Genomic DNA, 23,720 nt, shown 5'->3' on the forward strand with positions numbered 1-23,720 from the left:
TAGAGGAGCATCTCCCAGTGATAATTAGCCACCATTTTGATGAGGGTGGAGGTTAGCTCGGCTAGCGGAGAGAGCGAGGGAGTGGAGTGAGGGATGGGAGAGGAGGAGGCACTGCCGTCCCTTCTCCTCCATCCTTTAGGTCACAAACACAAACGTGTAGAGAGAGACTTCAGCTTGCTGATGTACCAGTAAGACTCCATACATTTTAGACACTTTGAGATTTGGGAGAAAAAAAAAATTAGGGATATGGACTTGCATTTGTTTTTGGACAAAAATGATAAGAAATTAGCATTTAGAGACAGTGGCCAGGTAAACATAACCAAAGCATGGATTGCTGTCTTACCTTTTCCATAGACCACTTACAGAGTAAGGAAATATGTAATTTTGTAATTTGGGTGAACTATCCTTTTAAGAAGTCTAGTATGTATATGTAGAACAGAAGTATTCAAAAGCAGCCAATTGATCAATATAGTAGTAATGTCAATATCAGTTTGCTTGTAAATACCACATCCAAAGGCTCTGTCTCTTCCAGCTACCAGAGTTTCAGGGAGGTGCCCAGACTGCTAAAACCTGGATCTGACAGAGGGAGACCATGACTTTCCTGATGCAGGAGAAGAAGCCACACATGCAGGCGGTGAGGGGAGAAGAGAGGGACCACACCCAGGGACCAGGAGGGAGGAGGGCCACACAAGTCTCCCTCAGAGGTGAGTCTGAACTCACTGCACCGGGGTTGTATTCACTAGGAACCAAACTGAACCAAACGGAAGCAAACGGGCTGAAACAGAGAGTGACTATCTGAACTTGTTGTCGTTTTACATTGCAAAACGTTTTGCTACGGTGTGCAGACTGTGCACTAATTAATTTGGCCCAGGATATCACTGCCTCTAAATGCTGATCATAAACTCTTACCCAGCTCCTGAATTGTATTATTTTTTTAATACTCTAAATTCTTTTATGTGTTTTCAGATAGCCAATGCTAGGTCAGAAGGACGCTACATTCATTCCAATGGTAAGACCAAGGACCAGCGAATCAGTTCTTTGTTCCCCTAAAGACCTCAGCCAATCCCCTGCATTTCATGGCTCGCCTGCCAATGACAGCAAGAGGTCAGAGGTCAGGAAGTCTCGAGGCAGTAGTCTCACCAGTCTGGGGGAGAGTACTGCGTCAGAGAGGAGGGGCTCCAAACAGCAGCCTGGGACCAGGAGAGTGTCATCTCAGGTCAATTACTTGAAAGACTGTATCAAGCTTCCATTACATTTTTGACTGCTTATTCACCTATCTGGTTTCTGCTGTGAAAGAAACAGTTCATTACTTTTTGCACACTATCCACCCATTTCCTGTTCATGACTGAAAACACAATGTAATTACATCTAACTTGTTTCCAAAACATGTTCAACCAACAAAGAAATATCTGAATTTGTACTTTTTTGTAATTTAACTGACACTCTCATCCATAGCTAGGTGGGACCACACATCACAGTCATAGTAAATACATTTTTCCTCAATAAAGTAGCTATCAGCAGTCAGAGCTGGGGGAAAAGTGTATAGGTCTATACAAATGAATAATAATGTTGAATAATAAGAATGTTGTTCATTTATCTTGACAATTCAGCAATATCTTCTAAACCAGCAGTAAATTGTCTCTCAAACCCTCTGTGTGGATAGGATAGGATCATCTCACTAGAGATGTGGGCTCTGAGAGCGGTCACCTGACTCCTGCAGCACCCAGTCCCTTCCACCAGATGGCCACAGCGAGGTGAGCTACTCTCCTACTCCTTCCCTCTCTCTCCAGTCAGTGACTTGGCTGTAATTCTCACCGAACCTCACATCACATTCCTCACTCTCTCTCTCTCTCACACACACACAGCTCTGTACCATGCCCTTACATTGTTCCTAGTTGCCTATCTAAACTCCTTCCCTGTTTAATTCCAAATTATAGTTGCCTAAATCAAATCAAATTGTATTTGTCACGTGCACCGAATACAACAGGTGTAGTAGACCTTACAGTGAAATGCGTACTTACATGCCCTTAACCAACAATGCAGTTTTAAGAAAAATAAGTGTTAAGAAAGTATTTACAAAAATAAAATGAAGTAAAAAAAAAGAGCAACAAAAGAGCAATTAAAGAGCAACAATAAAATAACATTAACCAGGCTATATACAGGGGGTACCGGTACAGAGTCAATGTGTGGGGGCACAGGTTAGTCGAGGTAATTGAGGTAATATGAACATGTGGGTACATGAGGAGGGTCAATGCAAATAGTCCGGGTAGCCATTTAATTAGCTGTTCAGGAGTCTTGGGTGTAAAACCTTTTAAGAAGGTTGGCGCTCCGGTACCATTTTCCGTGCAGTAGCAGAGAAAACAGTCTATGACTAGGGTGACTGGAGTCTTTGGCAATTTCTAGGGCATTCATCTAACACCGCCTGGTATAGAGGTCCTGGATGGCAGGAAGCTTGGCCCCAGTGATGTACTGGGCTGTACACACTACCCTTTGTAGTGCCTTGCGGTCGGAGGCCCGAGCAGTTGCCGTACCAGGCGGTGATAAAACCAGCCAGGATGCTCTCGATGGTGCAGCAGTAGAACATTTTGAAGATCTGAGGACCCATGCCAAATCTTTTCACTCTCCTGAGGGGGAATAGGTGTTGTCATGCCCTCTTCATGACTGTCTTGGTGTATTTGGACCATGATAGTTCGTTGGTGTTGTGGACACATAGGAACTTGAAGCTCTCAACCCGCTCCAGTATAGCCCCGTCGATGAGAATGGGGGTGTGCTTAGCCCTCCTTTTCCTGTAGTCCACAATCATCTCCTTTGTCTTGATCAGGTTGAGGGAGAGGTTGTTATCCTGGCACCGCACTGCCAGGTCTCTGACCTCCTCCCTATAGGCTGTCTCATCGTTGTCGGTGATCAGTCCTACCACTGTTGTGTCATCGGCAAACTTAATAATGGTGTTGGAGTAATGCTTGACCATGCAGTCATGGTTGAACAGGGAGTACAGGAGGGGACTGAGCATGCACCCTTGAGGGGCCCCTGTGTTGAGGATTATTGTGGCTATTGGCGGCCCGTCAGGAAGTCCAGGATCCAGTTGCAGAGGGAGGTGTTTAGTCCCATGGTTCTTTGAGGGCACTATGGTGTAGAATGCTGAGCTGTAGTCAATGAATAGCATTCTCACGTAGGTGTTCCTTTCGTACATGTGGGAAAGGGCGGTTTGGAGTGCAATAGAGATTGTGTCATCAGTGGATCTGTTGGGGCGGTATGCAAATTGGAGTGGGTTTAGGGATTCTGGGATAATGGTGTTGATGTGAGCCATGGCCGCCTTTCAAAGCACTTCATGGCTACAGACGTGAGTGCTACGGGTCGGTAGTCATTTAGGCAGGTTGCCTTGGTGTTCTTGGGCACAGGGGCTATAGTGGTCTGCTTGAAACATTACAGACTCGGTCAGGGACAGGTTGAAAATGTCAGTGAAGACACTTGTTAGTTGGTCAGCGCGTACACGTCAGTACACGTCCTGGTAATCCGTCTGGCCCTGTGGCCTTGTGAATGTTGACCTGTTAAAAGGTCTTACTCACATCTGCTACGGAGAGCGTGATCACACGGTCGTCCGGTACAGCTGGTGCTCTCATGCATGCTTCAGTGTTGCTTGCCTCGAAGAGAGCATAGAGGTAATTTAGCTCATCTGGTGAGCTCATGTCACTGGGCAGCTCGCGGCTGTGCTTCCCTTTGTAGTCCGTAATAGTTTGCAAGCCCTGCCACATTTGACGTGCGTCGGAGCCGGGGTAGTACGAGTCAATCTTAGTCCTGTATTGATGCTTTGCCTGTTTGATGGTTTGTTGAAGGGCATAGCGGGATTTCATATAAGCGTTCGGGTTAGAGTCCCACTCATTGAAAGCGGCAGCTCTAACCTTTAGCTCAGTATGGATGTTGCCTGTAAACCATGGCTTCTGGTTGGGGTATGTACGTACAGTCACTGTGGGGACGACGTCATCGATGCATTTATTGATGAAGCCAGTGAACGATGTGGTGTATTCCTCAATGCCATTGGAAGAATCCTGGAACATATTCCAGTCTGTGCTAGCAAAACAGTCCTGTAGCTTAGCATCTGCGTCATCTGACCACTTCCGTATTGAGCGAGTCACTGGTACTTCTTGCTTTAGTCTTTGCTTGTAAGCAGGAATCAGGAGGATAGAGTTATGGTCAGATTTCCCAAATGGAGGGCGAGGGAGAGCTTTGTACGTGTCTCTGTGTGTGGAGTGAAGCTGGTCTAGAGTTTTTTTTCTCTGGTTGCACATGTAACATGTTGGTAGAAATGAGTTAAAATGGATTTAAGTTTCCCTGTATTAAAGTCCCTGGCCACTAGGAGCGCCGCCTCTGGATGAGCATTTTCTTGTTTGCTTATGTCCTTATACAGCTCATTGACTGCGGTCTTAGTGCCAGCATCGGTTTGTGGTGGTAAATAGACAGCTACGAAAAATATAGAAAACTCTCTTGGTAAATAGTGTGGTCTACAGCTTATCATGAGATACTCTACCTCAGGCGAGAAAAACCTTGAGACTTCCTTAACATTCGATTTCATGCACCAGCTGTTATTTACAAATAGACACAGACCGCCACCCCTTGTCTTACCGGAGGCAGCTGTTCTATCTTGTCGATGCACAGAAAACCCAGCCAGCCGTATGTTATCCATGTCGTCGTTCAGCCACAACTCTGTGAAACATAAGATATTACAGTTTTTAATGTCTTGTTGGTAGATTAGTCTTGATCGGACATCATCCATTTTATTATCCAATGATTGCACGTTGGCTAATAGGGCTGATGGTAGAGGCGGATTATACACTCGCTGTCAAATCCTTACAAGGCAACCCGACCTACGTCCCCGATATCTCTGTCTATTCTTCAAGTGAATGACGGAGATTTGGGCCTTGTCCGGTGTCTGAAGTAAATCCTTTGCGTCCGACTCGGTAAAGAAAAAATCTTTGTCTAGTACGAGGTGAGTAATCACTGTCCTGATATCCAGAAGCTCTTTTTCAGTCATAAGAGACAGTGGCAGAAACATTATGTACAAAATAAGTTACAAATAACACAGAAAAACACACACAATAGCACAATTGGTTAGGAACCCATAAAACGGCAGCCATCTACTCCTGCGCCATTACTTTTAAACAGACAGTTTATGGGTTCCCTTGTAATCTTATCAGTTTGTGTTCCTGTCTTTGGGTTCCCTTCCTCCCCCCAGTCTGTGTAGCCTGTCAGTTCCAGAGGAGCAGAACTCAGGGAAGCCCCAACACACGCCCCCTCTCCCCTCCTCCTCCCCCTCACAAAGACCTCAGAGACCCCCCTCGCTGGAGCACAGTGGAGGCTCTCCTCTCAGCACCCCAAGGCGGGTACGAGAGCCTTCAGGGAGAACCAGGGGAGGGGGGGCCTCAGCATCCAGGTTTCCCCAGACCTGGGCTGAGAACCTCAGCATCAATGTTCCCCCAGCCCCGGGCTGGCAGTGGTACCAGTGAGTTTGGACCAGGCAGTGACCATAGTGAGTCCATGCTGTTCTGTCTATAACCATCATATTTATGTTATATTGCAAAATGTGTTCTTACATGAAGTGACTTAGAACCAGTGGTTGAAACCTAAATTGTTTCCCAATGGTTTTGTTCTGAACAGAACCATTCATTTTTTAGTTCAGTTACACTGTTCCGACCAGCGAAATAAAGTTCTGAACCGGTTCGAACCAAAGAAAAAGCACTGGTTTATATTGTTCCTTTGTGTTCCTTTTCAAACCTCTGAAATCAACATTTTACATTTAGCTCAACATTAAATTACTTAACCATGGGCTCCTGAGTGGCACCAGTCTAAGGCACTGCATCACAGTGTCACTACAGCCCCCAGATCGTTCCCATGCCGTGCCCGGGAGTCCCATAGAGTGGTGCACAATTGGCCCAGCATCATCCGGGTTAGGGGAGGGTTTGGCCTTGGGGACTTTACTTGGCTCATCACGCTCTAGCGACTCCTTGTGGCGGGCCGGGCGCCTGCAGGCTGACTTCGGTCATCAGTTGAACAGTGTTTCCTCCAACACGTTGGTGCAGCTTGCTTCCGGGTTAAGCGAGGGGGTGTTAAGAAGCACGGTTTGGCCGGTCATGTTTTGGAGGACTCATGACTCGACCTTCGCCTCTACCGAGCCCGTTGGGGAGTTGCAGTGATGAGACAAGATCGTAATTGGATCGCAATTGGATATCACGAAATTGGAGAGAAAAGGGGGTAAAAAATGTATAAATAAATATATATTTTTTTAAATATCCACATTTAGTGTGGATAGAGCAGCTTGCTATGGAGCAGGTAAGCGATTTAATCTGTATAGGAAAGTCGTCAAAGCACATTTTATTTTGCCGTAACAGCATGGTTTAATCATAATGAAAGACAAACACACACTGTGCTGCCAGTCACAGTGTAGGGCGGGAGATGCAACTGACATTTTGCAGGTGAGGAGAGAGCGAGAGAGGATGAAGGATGCTTGCCAGGAAGCGCTGGGCATCTTGTTATGACATGCATTATCTGAATTAGGCCCACAGAATTATACCTATGGAGGAGTGGCTTCTATGGAGGAACTTTGAATGTCTTTGAACTTCAGAGTTGGTTTAACATTGGACCGTAGTGCAGATGAGCAGTAGAATTAAAAACATGTCTTACCTTTTTGTAGCTCATAAATCCAATGTGAAACATTAAAGTTCATATATCCAATGTGAAATGTGATAACTATAGTATCCTTAACTAGCATTGAAAAAGTGAATACATTCTTTTAAACATCTCTCCCTAATTTCTGAATCATGCTTGTAAACGTTGTCAGGAGGCTACAGTAATCAATGTAACGTTGTCAGGAGCCTACAGTAATCTATGTAACGTTGTCAGGAGGCTACAGTAATATATGTAATGTTGTCAGGAGGCTACAGTAATCTATGTAACGTCGTTAGGAGGCTACAGTAACCTATGTAACGTTGTCAGGAGGCTACAGTAACCTATGTAACGTTGTCAGGAGGCTACAGTAATCTATGTATCGTTGTCAGGAGGCTACAGTAATCTATGTATCGTTGTCAGGAGGCTACAGTAACCTATGTAACGTTGTCAGGAGGCTACAGTAACCTATGTAACGTTGTCAGGAGGCTACAGTAACCTATGTAACGTCGTTAGGAGGCTACAGTAATCTATGTAACGTTGTCAGGAGGCTACAGTAATCTATGTAACGTTGTCAGGAGGCTACAGTAATCTATGTAACGTCGTTAGGAGGCTACAGTAACCTATGTAACGTTGTCAGGAGGCTACAGTAATATATGTAATGTTGTCAGGAGGCTACAGTAATCTATGTAACGTTGTCAGGAGGCTACAGTAATCTATGTAACGTTGTCAGGAGGCTACAGTAATCTATGTAACGTCGTTAGGAGGCTACAGTAACCTATGTAACGTTGTCAGGAGGCTACAGTAATATATGTAATGTTGTCAGGAGGCTACAGTAATCTATGTAACGTTGTCAGGAGGCTACAGTAATCTATGTAACGTTGTCAGGAGGCTACAGTAATCTATGTAACGTTGTCAGGAGGCTACAGTAATCTATGTAACGTCGTTAGGAGGCTACAGTAATCTATGTAACGTTGTCAGGAGGCTACAGTAATCTATGTAACGTTGTCAGGAGGCTACAGTAATCTATGTAACGTCGTTAGGAGGCTACAGTAATCTATGTAACGTCGTTAGGAGGCTACAGTAACCTATATAACGTTGTCAGGAAGCTACAGTAATCTATGTAACGTTGTCAGGAGGCTACAGTAATCTATGTAACGTTGTCAGGAGGCTACACTAATCTATGTAACGTTGTCAGGAGGCTACAGTAATCTATGTAATGTTGTCAGGAGGCTACAGTAATCTATGTAACGTTGTCAGGAGGCTACAGTAACCTATGTAACGTTGTCAGGAGGCTACAGTAATCTATGTAACGTTGTCAGGAGGCTACAGTAATCTATGTAACGTTGTCAGGCGGCTACAGTAATCTATGTAACGTTGTCAGGAGGCTACAGTAACCTATGTAACGTCGTTAGGAGGCTACAGTAACCTATGTAACGTCGTCAGGAGGCTACAGTAACCTATGTAACGTTGTCAGGAGGCTACAGTAACCTATGTAACGTTGTCAGGAGGCTACAGTAACCTATGTAACGTTGTCAGGAGGCTACAGTAATCTATGTAACGTTGTCAGGCGGCTACAGTAATCTATGTAACGTTGTCAGGAGGCTACAGTAACCTATGTAACGTTGTTAGGAGGCTACAGTAACCTATGTAACGTCGTCAGGAGGCTACAGTAACCTATGTAACGCTGTCAGGAGGCTACAGTAACCTATGTAACGTTGTCAGGAGGCTACAGTAACCTATGTAACGTTGTCAGGAGGCTACAGTAACCTATGTAACGTTGTCAGGAGGCTACAGTAATCTACGTAACATTGTCAGGAGGCTACAGTAATCTACGTAACGTTGTCAGGAGGCTACAGTAATCTATGTAACATTGTCAGTAGGCTACAGTAACCTATATAACGTTGTCAGGAGGCTACAGTAATCTATGCTTCAGTGTGGAGGGGCAGGTAGCCTACACACACACACACACCCAGTGGCAAAGATTTCCAGCTAGAATAAGTTTTTCAGTGACAGATTTTTTTAGCGCTTTGTTCGGATTGTTGTGGGACTGTAAACAAATGCCTGAAATGTAAAATAAAGCTATTATTAACCAATTCCCATACTTTTAAAAGAAAGGTTCTGTTCTAGAACAGTATAGATCACTTTAGATCCCTCAAACAATTTTCTATTTTCTGGTTTTCGATTCTGTTCCCTGAACCGGTTCTAACCCTACTGAAGAACACATGAAAACGTTGTGTAATGAAGCACTAATATCTGTCTGTGTAGTAACTACACAGTCTACTCTGTGTCAGAAGCATGTACCCTCCTGAGATCAAGTAGGAAGGCAGCTAGCTGTTTGGCTGTTTCTTTATCAGTCAGTTTATTTGATCCTCCACCTCTCCCCTGCCCTCTTTTAAAACTCTCTCTCCTCCATCTTTACTCAGTCCACACTGTGTCAGGGGAGGACAAGGGACAGAGTGACCGTTCCACCTGAACACCCAATCCCCAGCACTGCTACCAGCCAAGCCTCGGGCCCTGAGCTCTGGTCAGTTGACTAATCGTAAGTGATAAAACTAATCGCATCTCTCTCTCTCTCTCTCTCTCTCTCTCTCTCTCTCTCTCTCTCTCTCTCTCTCTCTCTCTCTCTCTCTCTCTCTCTCTGCATGCTGGGAGTGTTTGTTGCATGCTGGGAATTGTATGAGCGAAGGAGTGCGTGTGTTGTGTAGAGTTAGGTATTCAGAACTTTCATTCGGTTTTCTCTTTCTGGGTGGCATTTTTCGCTTTCTTCTGTGCATGATTAAGGTTATTATTTTTATTGTTGTTGTGGTAGAATTAAGTATTTTGTTTTTCGTATCGAAATTACCCTGAGTTTGGCGGGGATGGCAGCCCAAATGGGGATGCCGTCCCTGTCACTTCGGCACGGCTTTAGGTGTGTTACTGAAGCTACTGTCATGGTGGAGGAGTTTCTGGTCGCCGTATGAGAGAAGGTAGGATATGAGAATGTTGCTTATGCGTCACGGATGAATAAAGCGGTGTTGGTTTGTATGTGACTGACACTTCCAATTCTGATCGGTGGAAGGAGGGTCTGGATTATATGTTCCCTGCACTGATTGTTAGTGCTGCGGTGGGGGCATTCGAGGAGGACGTGGGGATGCTGCTTTCCTTCCCTACTCCGGAGCTGGGAGAGTTCAAGGAGGTGGGAAAGAAGGGCATGTACAGAATATGTGTAAAGGTGTCCCATGCCTCTTCCCTGGAAGGGGTAAAATCGACGAAGTGGGCGGGTGTGCTTGATCCAGGTGCCTCCCCAAAAGGCTGTTGGCGATCATTATACAAACTGCCTATTGATAAGAGGACAGCTGACCTCCAATGGAGGATAATACATGGAGCCATAGCCACCATCATGCATCTGGTACACCTGGATCCTACTGTTGGGGAAGGGTGTACCTTCTGTACTGAGTCTGAAACTCTGGCACATCTGTTTTTACAGTGTCCCAGGTTGGTCGGGATGATTGACCTGATCACTAGTTGGTTCTAAGCTTTGGGAGAAGTTTTATCTTCCCAGCTGTTTATATTTGGGCCAAAGTACAGGTTCAGTCAAAAGGGTGTAGTTGTGTTGCTTAATTTTGTGTCAGGGCAGCAAAATTAGTGATATGGAAGACCCGAAAGAACAGTATTCGGGGACAGGGGTCTGTGGATGTGGTGGGAATGCTGGAGGGAATGTTGGCAAAGAGACTAAGGGTTGAGTTTGCCTATTATAAACTTGTCAACAATATTGATCTGTTTATGAGTGTATGGGGTATTCAGAGGCTGTTGTGTTTAGTTACTGTGGAGGAGGAATTGGAGTTGTGTGTTTAATTGATGTGTAACTATGGTTTTGTATGAGTATTTATTGTGTGGTGGGCTCCCAGACCCAATAAAGATTGTTTAACTATCTCTCTCTCTCTCTCTCTCTCTCTCTCTCGCTCTCTCTCTCAAAATCATGACTTGAGGAAATAGGTGCTTACGTTTTGCATTAATCCTCTAATAGTTTTATTAGTGTGAATGTTTGAATCTCACATAATTATCTGTCGTGATTTCATCATTATTTAACATCCCACTTTCTCCACCTATGTAGTAAGTCAGTGTAGTTCTGAATCTGTCCTGTTCCCTGCAGGTACTACTCCAGCCCAGTGATAAAGGCAGCTCCATCCCACCCCCAGCCCATCTATGTGTCTCTGAGTGGGGGTGTGGCCTCTGGGGTCAGGAGTCGTGAGCAGGTCAGAGGTGGATCTGGCCGTTCCGTCTGCTGACCTGCACTCTCTGAACCATACCATTGAGGCGGCCAGGGAGATGAGGGAGGCCTCCAAACGCATGGCCCGCTCCATCGCCACTGGACTGCACCACCAGAAGGCGCGGTCACAGTCCTGCATGCACAGATGGATCAGACCAGAAATACACCAGGGTTGTATTTATTAGGCACCAAGCAGAAGAAAACCGACTGAAACAGGGAGGGACTTCACGCTCTCTGTAGCCGACGTGAGTAAGACCTTTAAACAGGTCAACATGCACAAGGCTGCGCGGCCAGACGGATTACCAGGACATGTGCTCCGGGCATGTGCTGACCAACTGGCAGGTGTCTTCACTGACATTTTCAACATGTCCCTGATTAAGTCTGTAATATCAACATGTTTCAAGCAGACCACCGTAGTTCCTGTGCCCAAGAACACAAAGGCAACCTGTCTAAATGACGACAGACCCGTAGCACTCATGTCTGTAGCCATGAAGTGCTTTGAAAGGTTGGTAATGGCTCACATCAACAACCATTATCCCAGAAACCCTAGACCCACTCCAATTTGCATACCGCCCCAAACAGATCCACAGATGATGCAATCTCTATTGCACTCCACACTGCCCTTTCCCACCTGAACAAAAGGAACACTTACGTGAGAATTCTATTCATTGTCTACAGCTCAGCGTTCAACACCATAGTACCCTCATCACCAAGCTAAGGATCCTGGGACTAAACACCACCCTTTGCAACTGGATCCTGGACTTCCTGACAGGCCGCCACCAGGTGGTAAGGGTAGGTAGCAACACATCTGCCACGCTGATCCTCAACACTGGAGCTCCCCAGAGGTGCGTGCTCAGTCCCCTCCTGTACTCCCTGTTCACCCACGAATGCATGGCCAGGCACGACTCCAACACCATCATTAAGTTTGCAGACGACACAACAGTGGTAGGCCTGATCACCGACAAGGATGAGACAGCCTATAGGGAGGAAGTCAGAGACCTGGCCGGGTGGTGCCAGAATAACAACCTATCCCTCAACGTAACCAAGACTAAGGAGATTATTGTGGACTACAGGAAAAGGAGGACCGAGCACGCCACCATTCTCATCGACGGGGCTGTAGTGGAGCAGGTTGAGAGCTTCAAATTCCTTGGTGTCCACATCAACAACAAACTAGAATGGTTCAAACACACCAAGACAGTCGTGAAGAGGGCACGACAAAGCCTATTCCCCCTCAGGAGACTGAAAAGATTTGGCATGGGTCCTGAGATCCTCAAAAGATTCTACAGCTGCAACATTGAGAGCATCCTGACTGGTTGCATCACTGCCTGGTACGGCAACTGCTCGGCCTCCGACCGCAACGTACTACAGAGGGTAGTGCGTACGGCCCAGCACATCACCGGGGCTAAGCTGCCTGCCATCCAGGACCTCTACACCAGGCAGTGTCAGAGGAAGGCCCTTAAAATTGTCAAAGACCAAAGCCACCCCAGTCATAGACTGTTCTCTCTACTACCGCATGGCAAGCGGTACCGGAGTGCCAAGTCTAGGACAAAAGGCTTCTCAACAGTTCAGTGACTCCTGAACAGATAATCAAATAGCTACCCAGACTATTTGCGTTGTGTGCCACCACCCCCAACCCCTCTTTTTACGCTGCTGCTCTCTGTTTATCATATATGCATAGTCACTTTAACTATACTTTCATGTATATACTACCTCAATTGGGCTGACCAACCAGTGCTCCCGCACAGAGTCTAACCGGGCTATCTGCATTGTGTCCCACCCACCGCCCGCCAACCCCTCTTTTACGCTACTGCTACTCTCTGTTCATCATATATGCATAGTCACTTTAACCATATCTACATGTACATACTACCTCAATCAGCCTGACTAACCGGTGTTTGTATGTAGCCTCGCTACTGTATATAGCCTGTCTTTTTACATTTGTTTTATTTCTTTACCTACCTATTGTTCACCTAATACCTTTTTTGCAGTATTGGTTAGAGCCTGTAAGTAAGAATTTCACTGTAAGGTCTACACCTGTTGTATTCAGTGTAACAGTATAACTTTACGTCTGTCCCCTCGCTCCGACACGGGCGCGAACCAGGGACCTCTCGCACACATCAATAACGGTCGCCCACGAAGCATCGTTACCCATCGCTCCACAAAGGCTGCGGCCCTTGCATAGCAAGGGGCAACACTACTTCTAGGTTTCAGAGCAAGTGACGTAACTGATCGAAACGCTAGTAGCGCGTACCCTATAGCCATTTCACATCCGTTACACTCACCCCCCTTTCAACCTCATCCTTTTCCGCAGCAACCAGTGATCCGGGTCAACAGCATCAATGTAAAAGTATAACTTTAAACCGTCCCCTCGACTGACACGCTAGTAGAGCGTACCCACTAGCCATTTCACATCCGTTACACTCACCCCCCTTTCAACCTCCTCCTTTTCCGCAGCAACCAGTGATCCGGGTCACGGCACCAATGTAACAGTATAAGTTTTCGTCTGTCCCCTCGCCCCGACACGGTCGCGAACCAGGGACCTCTCGCAAACATCAAAAACGGTCGCCCACGAAGCATCATTACCCATCGCTCCACAAAGGCCGCGGCACTTGCAGAGCAAGGGGCAACACTACTTCTAGGTTTCAGAGCAAGTGACGTAACTGATTGAAACGCTAGTAGCGTGTACCCGCTAGCCATTTCACATCCGTTACATCAGCGCACGTGACAAATAAACTTTGATTTGAAGCCAGAGATATTCTGCAGGATCTTAATGAAAAATGGGAACCGTGAACCTGAAATGAGTGTCAACTCACAGATACAGCACAGATACACCACAATGAAGAATAGCATAATTGCAACAGAGTAGCTTACAATGTAGCTAAGAATGTGAAGAGTCTTGTCCTTGTAATGGAAGCCAATTTATTAGACAGCCTTAGTACATTGGTACACATGAAGTATACTTTTGTTTGTGCTTCAACACTTGCAAATATAGAATCCCAATAAGTTAAACCGGTTTAGGACAGACTTATGTTTCAATTATTAATATTTCTTCCCTCTGACAAATAACTTGGATATAAATTAATTGAATAGACAGTGAACCCTTTACAACAGCAACTGATAATAGAAAAAATGAAATAAATTGTTGGCATAACAGAAAACGCATAGTGCTATCAATATACAACCTGTTTTGCCAGGAAATAGAGAGGAAAAATGGAGAAATAAAATGTTCGAAATATTGGGGTTACATTTTCTTTGCAAAGCCATTCACCATTGGAAGAGTTAAAATGTACCAGAAGATAAAACTAACGGACAGACAAACAAAATATAGATATTAGTTCTTTTCCCAGTTGACCACTACAGCTACAGCTAAAACATCACCAACACATGACTTCACATTGGCATTTTTTAAAGGAAATCTTTTACTACTTCACAGTCAGAAACATCACCAGTCAAGAGTGAGACACTAAAACATCAACATATGGCATATACACAACATACTACTCAGTGCATGACCCGGTTAAACATTTTGATACTAACCAATGATAAGACTTACAATGTGACAGGATACAATACTGAAATACAAATCGGCCCTTTATGATTATTCTTTAAACATCTGCAAGCAATGGCCTTTTGACACTCAACCGTGAAATCTCTCCAGAGAAAAGGAAAAGAATGTGGTGAGTAAATACTTCTTGTCTTATGGCTGGAGGAAGGATGCTTCTACCATTCTGTAGCTATTTACAGAGTCCCGTTTTTCTCTATCCTCAGACCTAGGGTCAGTTTGGCTGTTTGTTACTGTCTAACTCACAGATAGCACTGTGATTAAAGGATCTCTTGTGTTGCTTGGTCTCAGTATTGCCATACTAAAGGATATACAGTAACAGTCCACACAATGTTCAGGCATGCTACCAGGGATGGAAATTAAGCTAGCCTGCTAGCCTATGGCTAGTACTTTTCAGACCGGGCTAGTAGAAAATGTGCCCAACTAGTCCAACGGCTAGTGAAATGTTGTATTTTCAAATATCGCATGGCACAGATTTTGGACTAGTAAAAATTGCGGTCTACTAGCCTGGCTGGTCAGTGCCCAAATCCTTAGGTTCCATCCCTGTATGCTCCTGATACAAATGTCTTGACCAGCTCGGATTCTCCCCCCTAATAGGACAGGGATGAGTTATATTGCATGTTGAGTGATATGATCTTACTGCATTGACTTTCCTAGTGCCAACCAACTCCAGTAAGCCATCCCTCCTCCACCCACTACCAATAAAAATCACACCAATAAGATAAACTGAGGGAACAGAGAAAACCTCTACGTTTTACACATTCTAGCAGGTTTCATAGCATACAATATTACATTTGGTACTTTCAGTTTCAAATGACCTTAGTTGATATTTAAACCTTTTTTAAATAAGTTCCATTATTTGCATCCATTGTAAAACATGAGAATACTTGCAACATGATTTTATTTCTGTTTCAACATATATTTTTTTCACCAATGCTATCATTGTTTTATATTTTTATTCTTCTCGTGCAAGATGAGATGCTTTCACAATTCATGAAGGATTTTGGGGAGGGTGACTGGGGGATGTGTAGGGTAGAGGAAAGGAGATAGATAGATGGGGCTGGGTGATTTTAGCTTGCTGGTTCCTCGTCTGGTTTGTTCATGGTCTTGAGCTGTTCCAGGAGGGCGGTGGGGGTAAAGACGTGGGTTGATCCTAGGGAGGTGGACAGATACGCAGCAGAGGAAGCACACAGACAGAGCATTATATTAGAGCTGCCCAAACATAAGCCTGCTAGGAAAATGTGTTTTCAGCTCTTGCTCTGAATGCTTAGATGAAACCACTGTATTCTTGAGAATTTTGGGGGGGGGAATAAGATAAACATTTACATACAACCAAAAAACTTGAAATCATAGTCAATAGTCAATAGCATTTGGAGAATGTATTGGTTATCATTATTGGTTATCATACGATGTGTGGGCTATTCACACGTTTTAGAGATTGAAAGAAGATTGGTGGGGTATTGGACTGCCTGCCAAAAACGCACATGCACAGACATCACAGAGCAGGCAGGATTCTGTGAGCTGCAAAGCACTGGTGGTAGAACCCTGTGACCACACCTATAGCAGAGTGCAGCGAACCAGCTGTGAGCTTGTGCATGTGACCTAAGAAGCTTTTATCACAGTGCATGCAAACATCAGCAATATGAAAACCTGGTCAAAACATTGCAAAAAAAAGAAAAGCAGATTTCAGTCCAACCATTCTCTGATTGGATGACATCAGGGAAGTAATTTTGCCTATGCTTGTGAATGAAAACGTGAAATTGAAAGCTAAACACAACAGCACCACCAAAATATGAATGAGCTGACTTTTTCATAGCTGAAGACACATTTCGGACACAGTATAACTCAGGAGGTATAGGATTGGAGTCAACCAAACATTTGTCCATCTAGTTTATCACTTTGTCACTAAGATGTTGAGTGTGTCAATGGCTTACCCTCCATCTTGGACAAACCAAGGCCTTCATAAAGCAAACCGCTGGACCAAAGTTTTGATTTACTCCCCATACCTACTCAACAGTTTAATCAGTAGTATTGTTATTCTTCATCGGTTTGTTTCTAAAGCAAAGCTGCATGTTTCTGTCATATTGGCTCAACAAGGAAGACGCATAGGTTTACCTGTTGCTAGGTAGAATTCAAGTAAAGTTCAGTAAATCTAATTGGTCCTGGCAGTTAGGCCTTTCTAGCTGTGGCATGACAGCCAATCAGGAGTGGTTTATCCCAGCATCAATAGGCATAGGCAGAGACAGGAGAGGAAGAGGCAAGTCCATCTTAAGTTGGGTCACCATGGGGATGCAGACATCATGGGTGTAAGGGAGCATGGGGTGGGGTGGGGTGAGGTGAGGTGAGGTGAGGTGAGGTGAGTTGAGGTGGGGTTGGGGTGAGCACTAGTCACAGATCAACTTTGGACTGGCCTTGCCTGGTTCTCTCCTGTCTGTCAGCAACACACAGCTTTGCAGGCCTCTGGCCAGAAACACAACACTTTGATCCATGTTGCTCCCCAACACTCACTACATATCCAAATCCCAGATAACAGAAACAAACAGGTTTTTTGTAAATAAACAATGGTCATTTTGTTTTGGAAGTGTTGAATGTGGCAGTATGTGGTAAAGAGTCCATACTGCACGGTGATCGATACTTACTAAGAAAACACCAAAACCATAAAACCAAAGGTTGTTTGAAAAGGATATAGCTTTAGCAGATAAGCAAGAACGAAATGGATGTCCTTTGCTACTGTGTTGAGGGAAACTCACTCAGGAGACAGCTTTAAAGGGACAGTGCGAGACTCTGGCAATTACGCCGTTTTTCTACTTACCCAGAGTCAGATGAACTTGTGGATACCGCTAGCGTACCTGTTGACTTCCAGTCGTTGTGCTAACACTAGTTAGCATTGGCTTGCGAAACTACCTCTAACTTCCTTCATACTGGACACAAAGACATAAAAATTATATCCACTAGTTCATTTGACTCTGGGGAAGCAGAAAAAAATGACTTCATTGTCAGAATCTCACACTATCCCTTTAACAAAGTGTGCAGGAAAATATATTTGACAGAGTGGGGGAAATCTTACTTACTTAATTAAACAAAATCCCAAAATTAGGCAGTGATGTGGTAATTGATAATATTGGTGTTCAAAAAGTAGACCTATGATATGTGCTTTTATATTCCTGTCTTTATGTCCCAATACCCATATTTGTCTACTATTGGTTGACTATGCTGTATGGGCAACATATGGTGTTGCTAGGGGGGAAATATGGAGCTATATGCGAAAGAAAGTGAGGGGGGCAATTGTGAAGGCTTTTTATGATGTGTCGCATCTTTTCTAGGTGCTAAAGCATATCGAGTGAACATCGCTACATTCCCAGTGTCAGTGTCTGCAGAGAAGCACAGTGTCCGAGGGAGTGGAGATAGCAGTAGGGACATACATTAGTGTTCTCTGCAGATGACTCGTGGGCCATGTAAGCATGCATGTGATGTCTGGTGGACTGAGAGAGCGTGAAGTGGAGGAGAGGGGGAGAAAGTTGGAAGATTGAAAAAAAAAGAGAGAACGAAAAAAACAAGAATCCTTTCTTGAAATCCAACATCAACTCAAGGACCTATCCTGTAAGAAACCACTAAATCAAGTTGATTGTCTTGAAGGTGTTAATTATAAAAAATAATTAGATCGTAATAATAAAGTAGAAAAAGATGGATCTCGGGGGTAGATTAAATCTGCGCCAAAAAATGATTAATTCTGGGAAGTAGGGTATGGAACAGGCTGAGGGCCCTGAAGGCAAAGAGGGTGATTTAATCCACCCAGCTGAGATGATGTGGAGGTGGAGAGGGGCAGCAGGGATGAGGTCAGGACACCTGTAGCAAGGCCAGCTCACACAGGCTTCACTACCTGAAGGCCCAACAGACAGATACTGCAACACATGCCCATTCTATCTGTCAGCAGCATGGCATGGCCAATCGCTATTGGCTTTGGGGGTCACCAATCACACTGTGTCACACTGTATCACGCTGTGATTGGGTGTTGGCCTGCAGGAGGTGGAGCTTGAGGTAACTGGGAAATGCAGTGAGCCAGGGACCAGACAGCCATCCCTGAGGGTAGGGGGCGGAGTTGAAACAGTACTGAGTGTAGTAAGAGGAGTACGGAGGGGGAAAAAGCCCTTGTGCTGTGGGGGTTCAGAAAGGGCTTCTTTGCGCGGCTGCCTTTACTTTGTCAGAGTGTGATTTCTCTCTCCCTCCCTCCCTCTCTCTGTCTGTCTCACTCGTCTGAGCCTGCGTCTGGCTCCTCAAAGGACACCCTAGTGGACTCTCGGAAGTCAGGGTGCTGCAGGTCCGTTAAGAATTTGATGGGGGTGATGGTGTGGGTGGAACCTGTGGAGGAACAGAGGGCGCTTCACGCTCATTTCTCATCACATGCCATGCCTCCCATGCCACTTTCTCTCTTCTGCCCCTTCCTTGCCATCTCCAAAAGAAGGGGTTAAACACGCCACTGCACAGCACCACCCACATACTGTACACACACACACACACACACACACACACACACACACACACACACACACACACACACACACACACACACACACACACACACACACACACACACACACACACACGAAACCCAGATGCACAGAAAAAGACAGGGCGTAGCTGCAATTCAAAGACAACAGTGTTTTAGACAGAACAAGACTGAATCCAAAAGCATAGCACAGCAAAAACAACATAGGAGACACCCCCTCCCTTAGGACAAGGACTGGCTGACTCGACAGACAACATTCAATGAACAGGGAACACATGTCACCCAAAAGGGGTTTAAACATATCACAGGTGGTATTCGAGATAAGTGTTCATCAGAAACATAACGTTTTCCTCCATCTAAGTAGCTAGATATAGCACTAAGTCTAGCACAAAAAAAATTGTGTTGATTTCTTCAATAGACAAACTAGGGTCATGACATAAGCTTACGCTTAATTAACCTTTACTGACTGGGATTCATGGTGTGGGTGTATGGGAGTCAGAAAGTGAATTGAGGTCAACTATGTTGGTGTGTGGATGAGTCAAAATGTTCATGAAGTACGGTCGAGGGCGGTAGACGCTCAAAAGAGAGAAAGATTATACGGATGACTTCTCTGCTTCATCTTCTTTATTCACTTGTGGTCAACACAGTGGGAACAGAATACAGTTACATTGGCACTGGTGATGGCAGACATATGTATTCATGTTCTGCTATGCTGACCACAATGAATGGGGACATAACAGAAGTAGCTAATGTACGAGAGTCAGTCAGTTAGTGAAGGACGCCCATTTCACAATCTACGTCCTAGCCCCCATCCCTAAGGCACCTTGTGTAGATCTTGAAAATAATTGTGTAGATATAAGCCATTCCACCTAGCCTATCAGAGGGCATTGTGGACATATTACCATATTGTGGCTAGACTTTTCCAGACTTTTCAGACCTACAAGTACCCAGAGGGAGGGGCTATGTGTCCATTTGAAATGAATCTGCATTCTTGCATAAATTAAAGGAATCCGTGTGTTAATGTACCACTAATGTCACACTCCCTACGGAGGAGTCCCTCGTATCCCCCCTCGGCCTGCGCTCAGTGGCGCCCCCCGGTGTCAGACTCACCAATGATAGCCTCCCACTTCCCATTGGCCTGCGTGACCTCGTAGGCTGAGCGCATCTCGCTGAAGGACGCGCCTCCGATGATGAAGACCATGACGCGCGGCCCGGTGCGGTACTCGCCTGGGGTCTTATTCTTGTGCCAGTGGCCATAACGGGCACTGCCAGGGAGGGAGAAGCACAATCACAAGGGTGGAATATCACAGTCTTACTCTATTGAACTCTTTCAACACTGCTGTCCTGAGTTAGGAATGAATCTATCTAACTAGGAAGAGAGGTAAGAGGGCAGAGGTAGGGTCCTTCTCTGTGTGGAGAGAGCTAGCTCATCTTATCCACCTGTCTTTGTTCCAGGGTCTGTCTCCAGCTGAGTCAATAACACACACCGCCACTTTCCAGGCTGAATACATTGCAGACACATGCCAGATCTCACAACGCCTGGATTACATTTACAATTTAGTCATTTAGCAGACACTCTTATCCTCATGACTTACAGTTAGTGCATTCATCTTAAGATAGCTAGGGGGGAGTCAAGTGCAAGTGTTATAATGTATCAGCAAACCACATCATATGATATAGCAATCTGATGCCTCACTGCGCAGTCTAACGTCTATAATGTAGTCAGTCTGGATTGCGACCAGTGTGTGTGAGCGTGTTTGGCTGTGGCATGGATGTGCGAGGTGTGAAATGCGCTCATGTAACTGAGCCTGCCTTTGGATTCCCAGAGCTTCTTTCCCAATAAGTCAATAACATTGGAGGGGGGAGTGACTGGTGGATGGTGGTGGAGGTGGCTCACATTCTCAGCAGCACAGATCTGATCAATGCGCACACAATGAAGGTCTAGAGGGGAGAGGGATATGCAGGATGCAGGGGTCAATGTGTCAGTGTCAGCACCCTCTCATCATTCCCCAGTGCCCACAACACCACCAATCCTCTCTCCCTGTGGTAGTAGTGTGAGGGTCAGATACCTTGGCTGTGTCCCAAATGGCACCTTATTCCTTATTTTGTGCATTACGTTTGAACAGAGCCCTCTGTTGCAGTACTGTATGTTTCATTAAATGCCCTCTTCTCCGTAACAGAATATTTGTTTGGTTTCACTGCTCTTAGTCCCGCCCTTTCTCTCTTCTACAGCCATTCAGAGTATTGATCTCCCCTCCCCCTCGGAGCTCAAATTGCTATTAATCTACGACCCTCCATTCTTTGTAATCTCAATAGTGCTACTATATTGCAATACATTCCAGTGACTATACTGCAATACATTCCAGTGACTATACTGCAATACATTCCAGTGACTATACTGCAATACATTCCACTGACTATACTGCAATACATTCCACTGACTACACTGCAATACATTCCACTGACTACACTGCAATACATTCCAGTGACTATACTGCAATACATTCCACTGACTACACTGCAATACATTCCACTGACTACACTGCAATACATTCCAGTGACTATACTGCAATATATTCCAGTGACTATACTGCAATACATTCCACTGACTACACTGCAATACATTCCAGTAACTATACTGCAATACATTCCAATGACTATACTGCAATACATTCCAGTAACTATACTGCAATACATTCCAATGACTATACTGCAATACATTCCAGTAACTATACTGCAATACATTCCAGTAACTATACTGCAATACATTCCAGTGTGTGTGTGTGTGAGTGTGTGTGTGTGTGTGTGTGTGTGTGTGTGTGTGTGTGTGTGTGTGTGTGTGTGTGTGTGTGTGTGTGTGTGTGTGTTTGTGTTTGTGTTTGTGTGTGTGTGTGTGTGTGTGTGTGTGTGTGTGTGTGTGTGTGTGTGTGTGTGTGTGTGTGTGTGTGTGTGTGTACCTGACTGCAGTGCTGCTGAAGGAGGCAGAGGAGCGGGTAGATATGTAAGGGTAGTGCTTGGTGTCCAGCTTATCTTCAATAACATCCTACAGGGATGACAAGGAGAGAAGCAGAGCAAGAGAACGGTTAGCAAATACACACTAAAGACAAGCTGGGATGGCCTGAAACCCCCACACACTCACACACACACACACAGACTATGTGAATGTCCAGTAACTGACCTCCATGATGTCCTTGACCAGTGGTGTCCAGCGGGACAGCTGATAGGTCTGCGCACTCACACGTTCCTTCCTGTCCAGCTTCTTTCCCCTGCGAAGGGTGGACTAGAGGAGGGAGGAGGAACACAGGGTGAAAAGAACAAAGGGATAGAGAGAAATTATTCATCCGATTGTTTAAATGTTTATTTGGAATCCATAGGAAAGGAATAATATGGTAGGAACGTAGAAGAGAGTGTGTGACAGAGAGAGAGAGGGAGAGAGAGACAGAGAGAGAGGGGCGAGAGAGTGAGAGAGAGGCGAGAGAGTGAGAGAGAGTGTGTGTGTGAGAGAGAGCGAGAGAGAGCGAGAGAGAGAGAGAGAGAGAGAGAGAGAGAGAGAGAGAGAGAGAGAGAGAGAGAGAGAGAGAGAGAGAGAGAGAGAGAGAGAGAGAGAGAGAGAGAGAGAAGGTATGTAGTAGGTGTTGAAAAGGTGCTGGTGCATCTATGCCCTTGTTTGCAGCTCTAGGAGGGACGGAAGAGGAGGCTGGATAGACAGAAGGTGGAAGTGCTGACTCACATCTGTGATGATGGGCACGCCCAGGTGGGCCATGTTGGTGATGATCTCACTGTCCTCAGGTGGGATCTGAGCATGCTGGATGAGCTTGTTCAGGTTCTCCTCCGTGATGCCTACCCAACAACACACCACAGGTTGTTAAGCTCTTATAGGTTACCATTAAACTATCATTTATACCCGTTGTATACCACGCAAAATGGCAATCCAGCATCGCTGGATGAACTACAAATTGCGTTGCTGCACACATTTGTATATTGATACGCAACTACTGCAAATTTGCGCAGCTTGCATTACATTTGTATGTAGGGTTTAAAATAAGCTTCAGGAATAAACAGGAAAATCTGATCCTAGATCAGCTGTTAGGGTTAAGGTTGTGTTTGAGGCTAGGGTTGAACTTTGATGTGGACATGAAGCTAGGGTTACAGTTAGGGTTGTGGTTGAGGGTTGAACTGGGATGTGGATGTGAAGCTAGGGTTAGGGTAAATGTTAGGGTTAAAGGTCAAGCGTCTCTCAATCTCACCGTTCTTGAGGAAGATGTAAAGGAGGATGATGCGGATCTTGTCGTGCGTGGTGACATTGGCATCCAGCAGGATGGGAACGATGGCCCTCATGGGGTCCTTGATCTTCTCCCCCTCAGCGTCTGTACCCATGGCCAGGTCCTACGTGCCAGAGACAGAGAGGAGATTAGCGATACATCCCATAGCACCCTATATAAGGAACTAAGTAAGTAGAGTCAGAACGGCTCATAGGAGTAGGAGTCTATCTCCTGTTTCTGTAGCGTGAGGCAGCTTGATGTACAAGTACACCCCCTGGACAGGACGCTAGTCTATCTCCTGTTTCTGTAGCATGAGGCAGCTTGATGTACAAGTACACTCCCTGGACAGGACGCAAGTCTATCTCCTGTTTCTGTAGCGTGAGGCAGCTTGATGTACAAGTACACCCCCTGGACAGGTTGCTAGTCTATCTCCTGTTTCTGTAGCGTGAGGCAGCTTGATGTACAAGTACACTCCCTGGA

At 45.3% G+C, this 23,720-nt stretch overlaps 2 protein-coding genes across 4 annotated transcripts in view; one reads left to right on the forward strand and one right to left on the reverse strand.

Moving 5' to 3' along the window:
* The first annotated feature begins 1,062 nt into the window (after positions 1 to 1,062).
* LOC129818352 (uncharacterized) lies at positions 1,063 to 15,539 on the forward strand. 2 transcript variants are annotated; one of them, XM_055874160.1, is made up of 3 exons: positions 1,063 to 1,754; positions 9,084 to 9,199; positions 10,793 to 15,539. In XM_055874160.1, exon 3 carries the CDS (start codon positions 11,801 to 11,803, stop codon positions 12,479 to 12,481), a length of 681 nt encoding a protein of 226 aa, XP_055730135.1. In that variant the 5' UTR covers positions 1,063 to 1,754; positions 9,084 to 9,199; positions 10,793 to 11,800; the 3' UTR covers positions 12,482 to 15,539. The 2 variants fall into 2 exon arrangements, with proteins under 2 accessions (XP_055730135.1, XP_055730136.1); XM_055874161.1 differs by lacking the exons at positions 9,084 to 9,199; positions 10,793 to 15,539 and adding an exon at positions 5,231 to 5,540.
* Positions 13,812 to 23,720, reverse strand: part of LOC129818351 (syntaxin-binding protein 1) — a 44,630-nt gene continuing 34,721 nt past the window's right edge. Inside the window, exons 14-19 of one of the 2 annotated variants that reach the window (XM_055874159.1) lie at positions 23,226 to 23,364; positions 22,709 to 22,818; positions 22,157 to 22,258; positions 21,936 to 22,021; positions 20,089 to 20,243; positions 13,812 to 15,624 (exon numbers count right to left, since the gene is read on the reverse strand). In XM_055874159.1, coding sequence (XP_055730134.1) covers positions 15,542 to 15,624; positions 20,089 to 20,243; positions 21,936 to 22,021; positions 22,157 to 22,258; positions 22,709 to 22,818; positions 23,226 to 23,364 — 675 coding nt within the window. In that variant the 3' untranslated portion in view covers positions 13,812 to 15,541. Of the gene's footprint in view, positions 15,625 to 18,715; positions 18,831 to 20,088; positions 20,244 to 21,935; positions 22,022 to 22,156; positions 22,259 to 22,708; positions 22,819 to 23,225; positions 23,365 to 23,720 lie in introns of those variants that run through there. The other variant, XM_055874158.1, reaches the window with a different exon arrangement.

Source organism: Salvelinus fontinalis, chromosome 21 (genome assembly GCF_029448725.1).
Source record: "Salvelinus fontinalis isolate EN_2023a chromosome 21, ASM2944872v1, whole genome shotgun sequence".
Lineage (NCBI taxonomy): Eukaryota > Metazoa > Chordata > Actinopteri > Salmoniformes > Salmonidae > Salvelinus > Salvelinus fontinalis.

Bases quoted from the DNA above. Each gene is read 5' to 3' on its own strand.
- LOC129818352 (XM_055874160.1), top strand. From the start codon at position 11,801: ATGGCCAGGCACGACTCCAACACCATCATTAAGTTTGCAGACGACACA.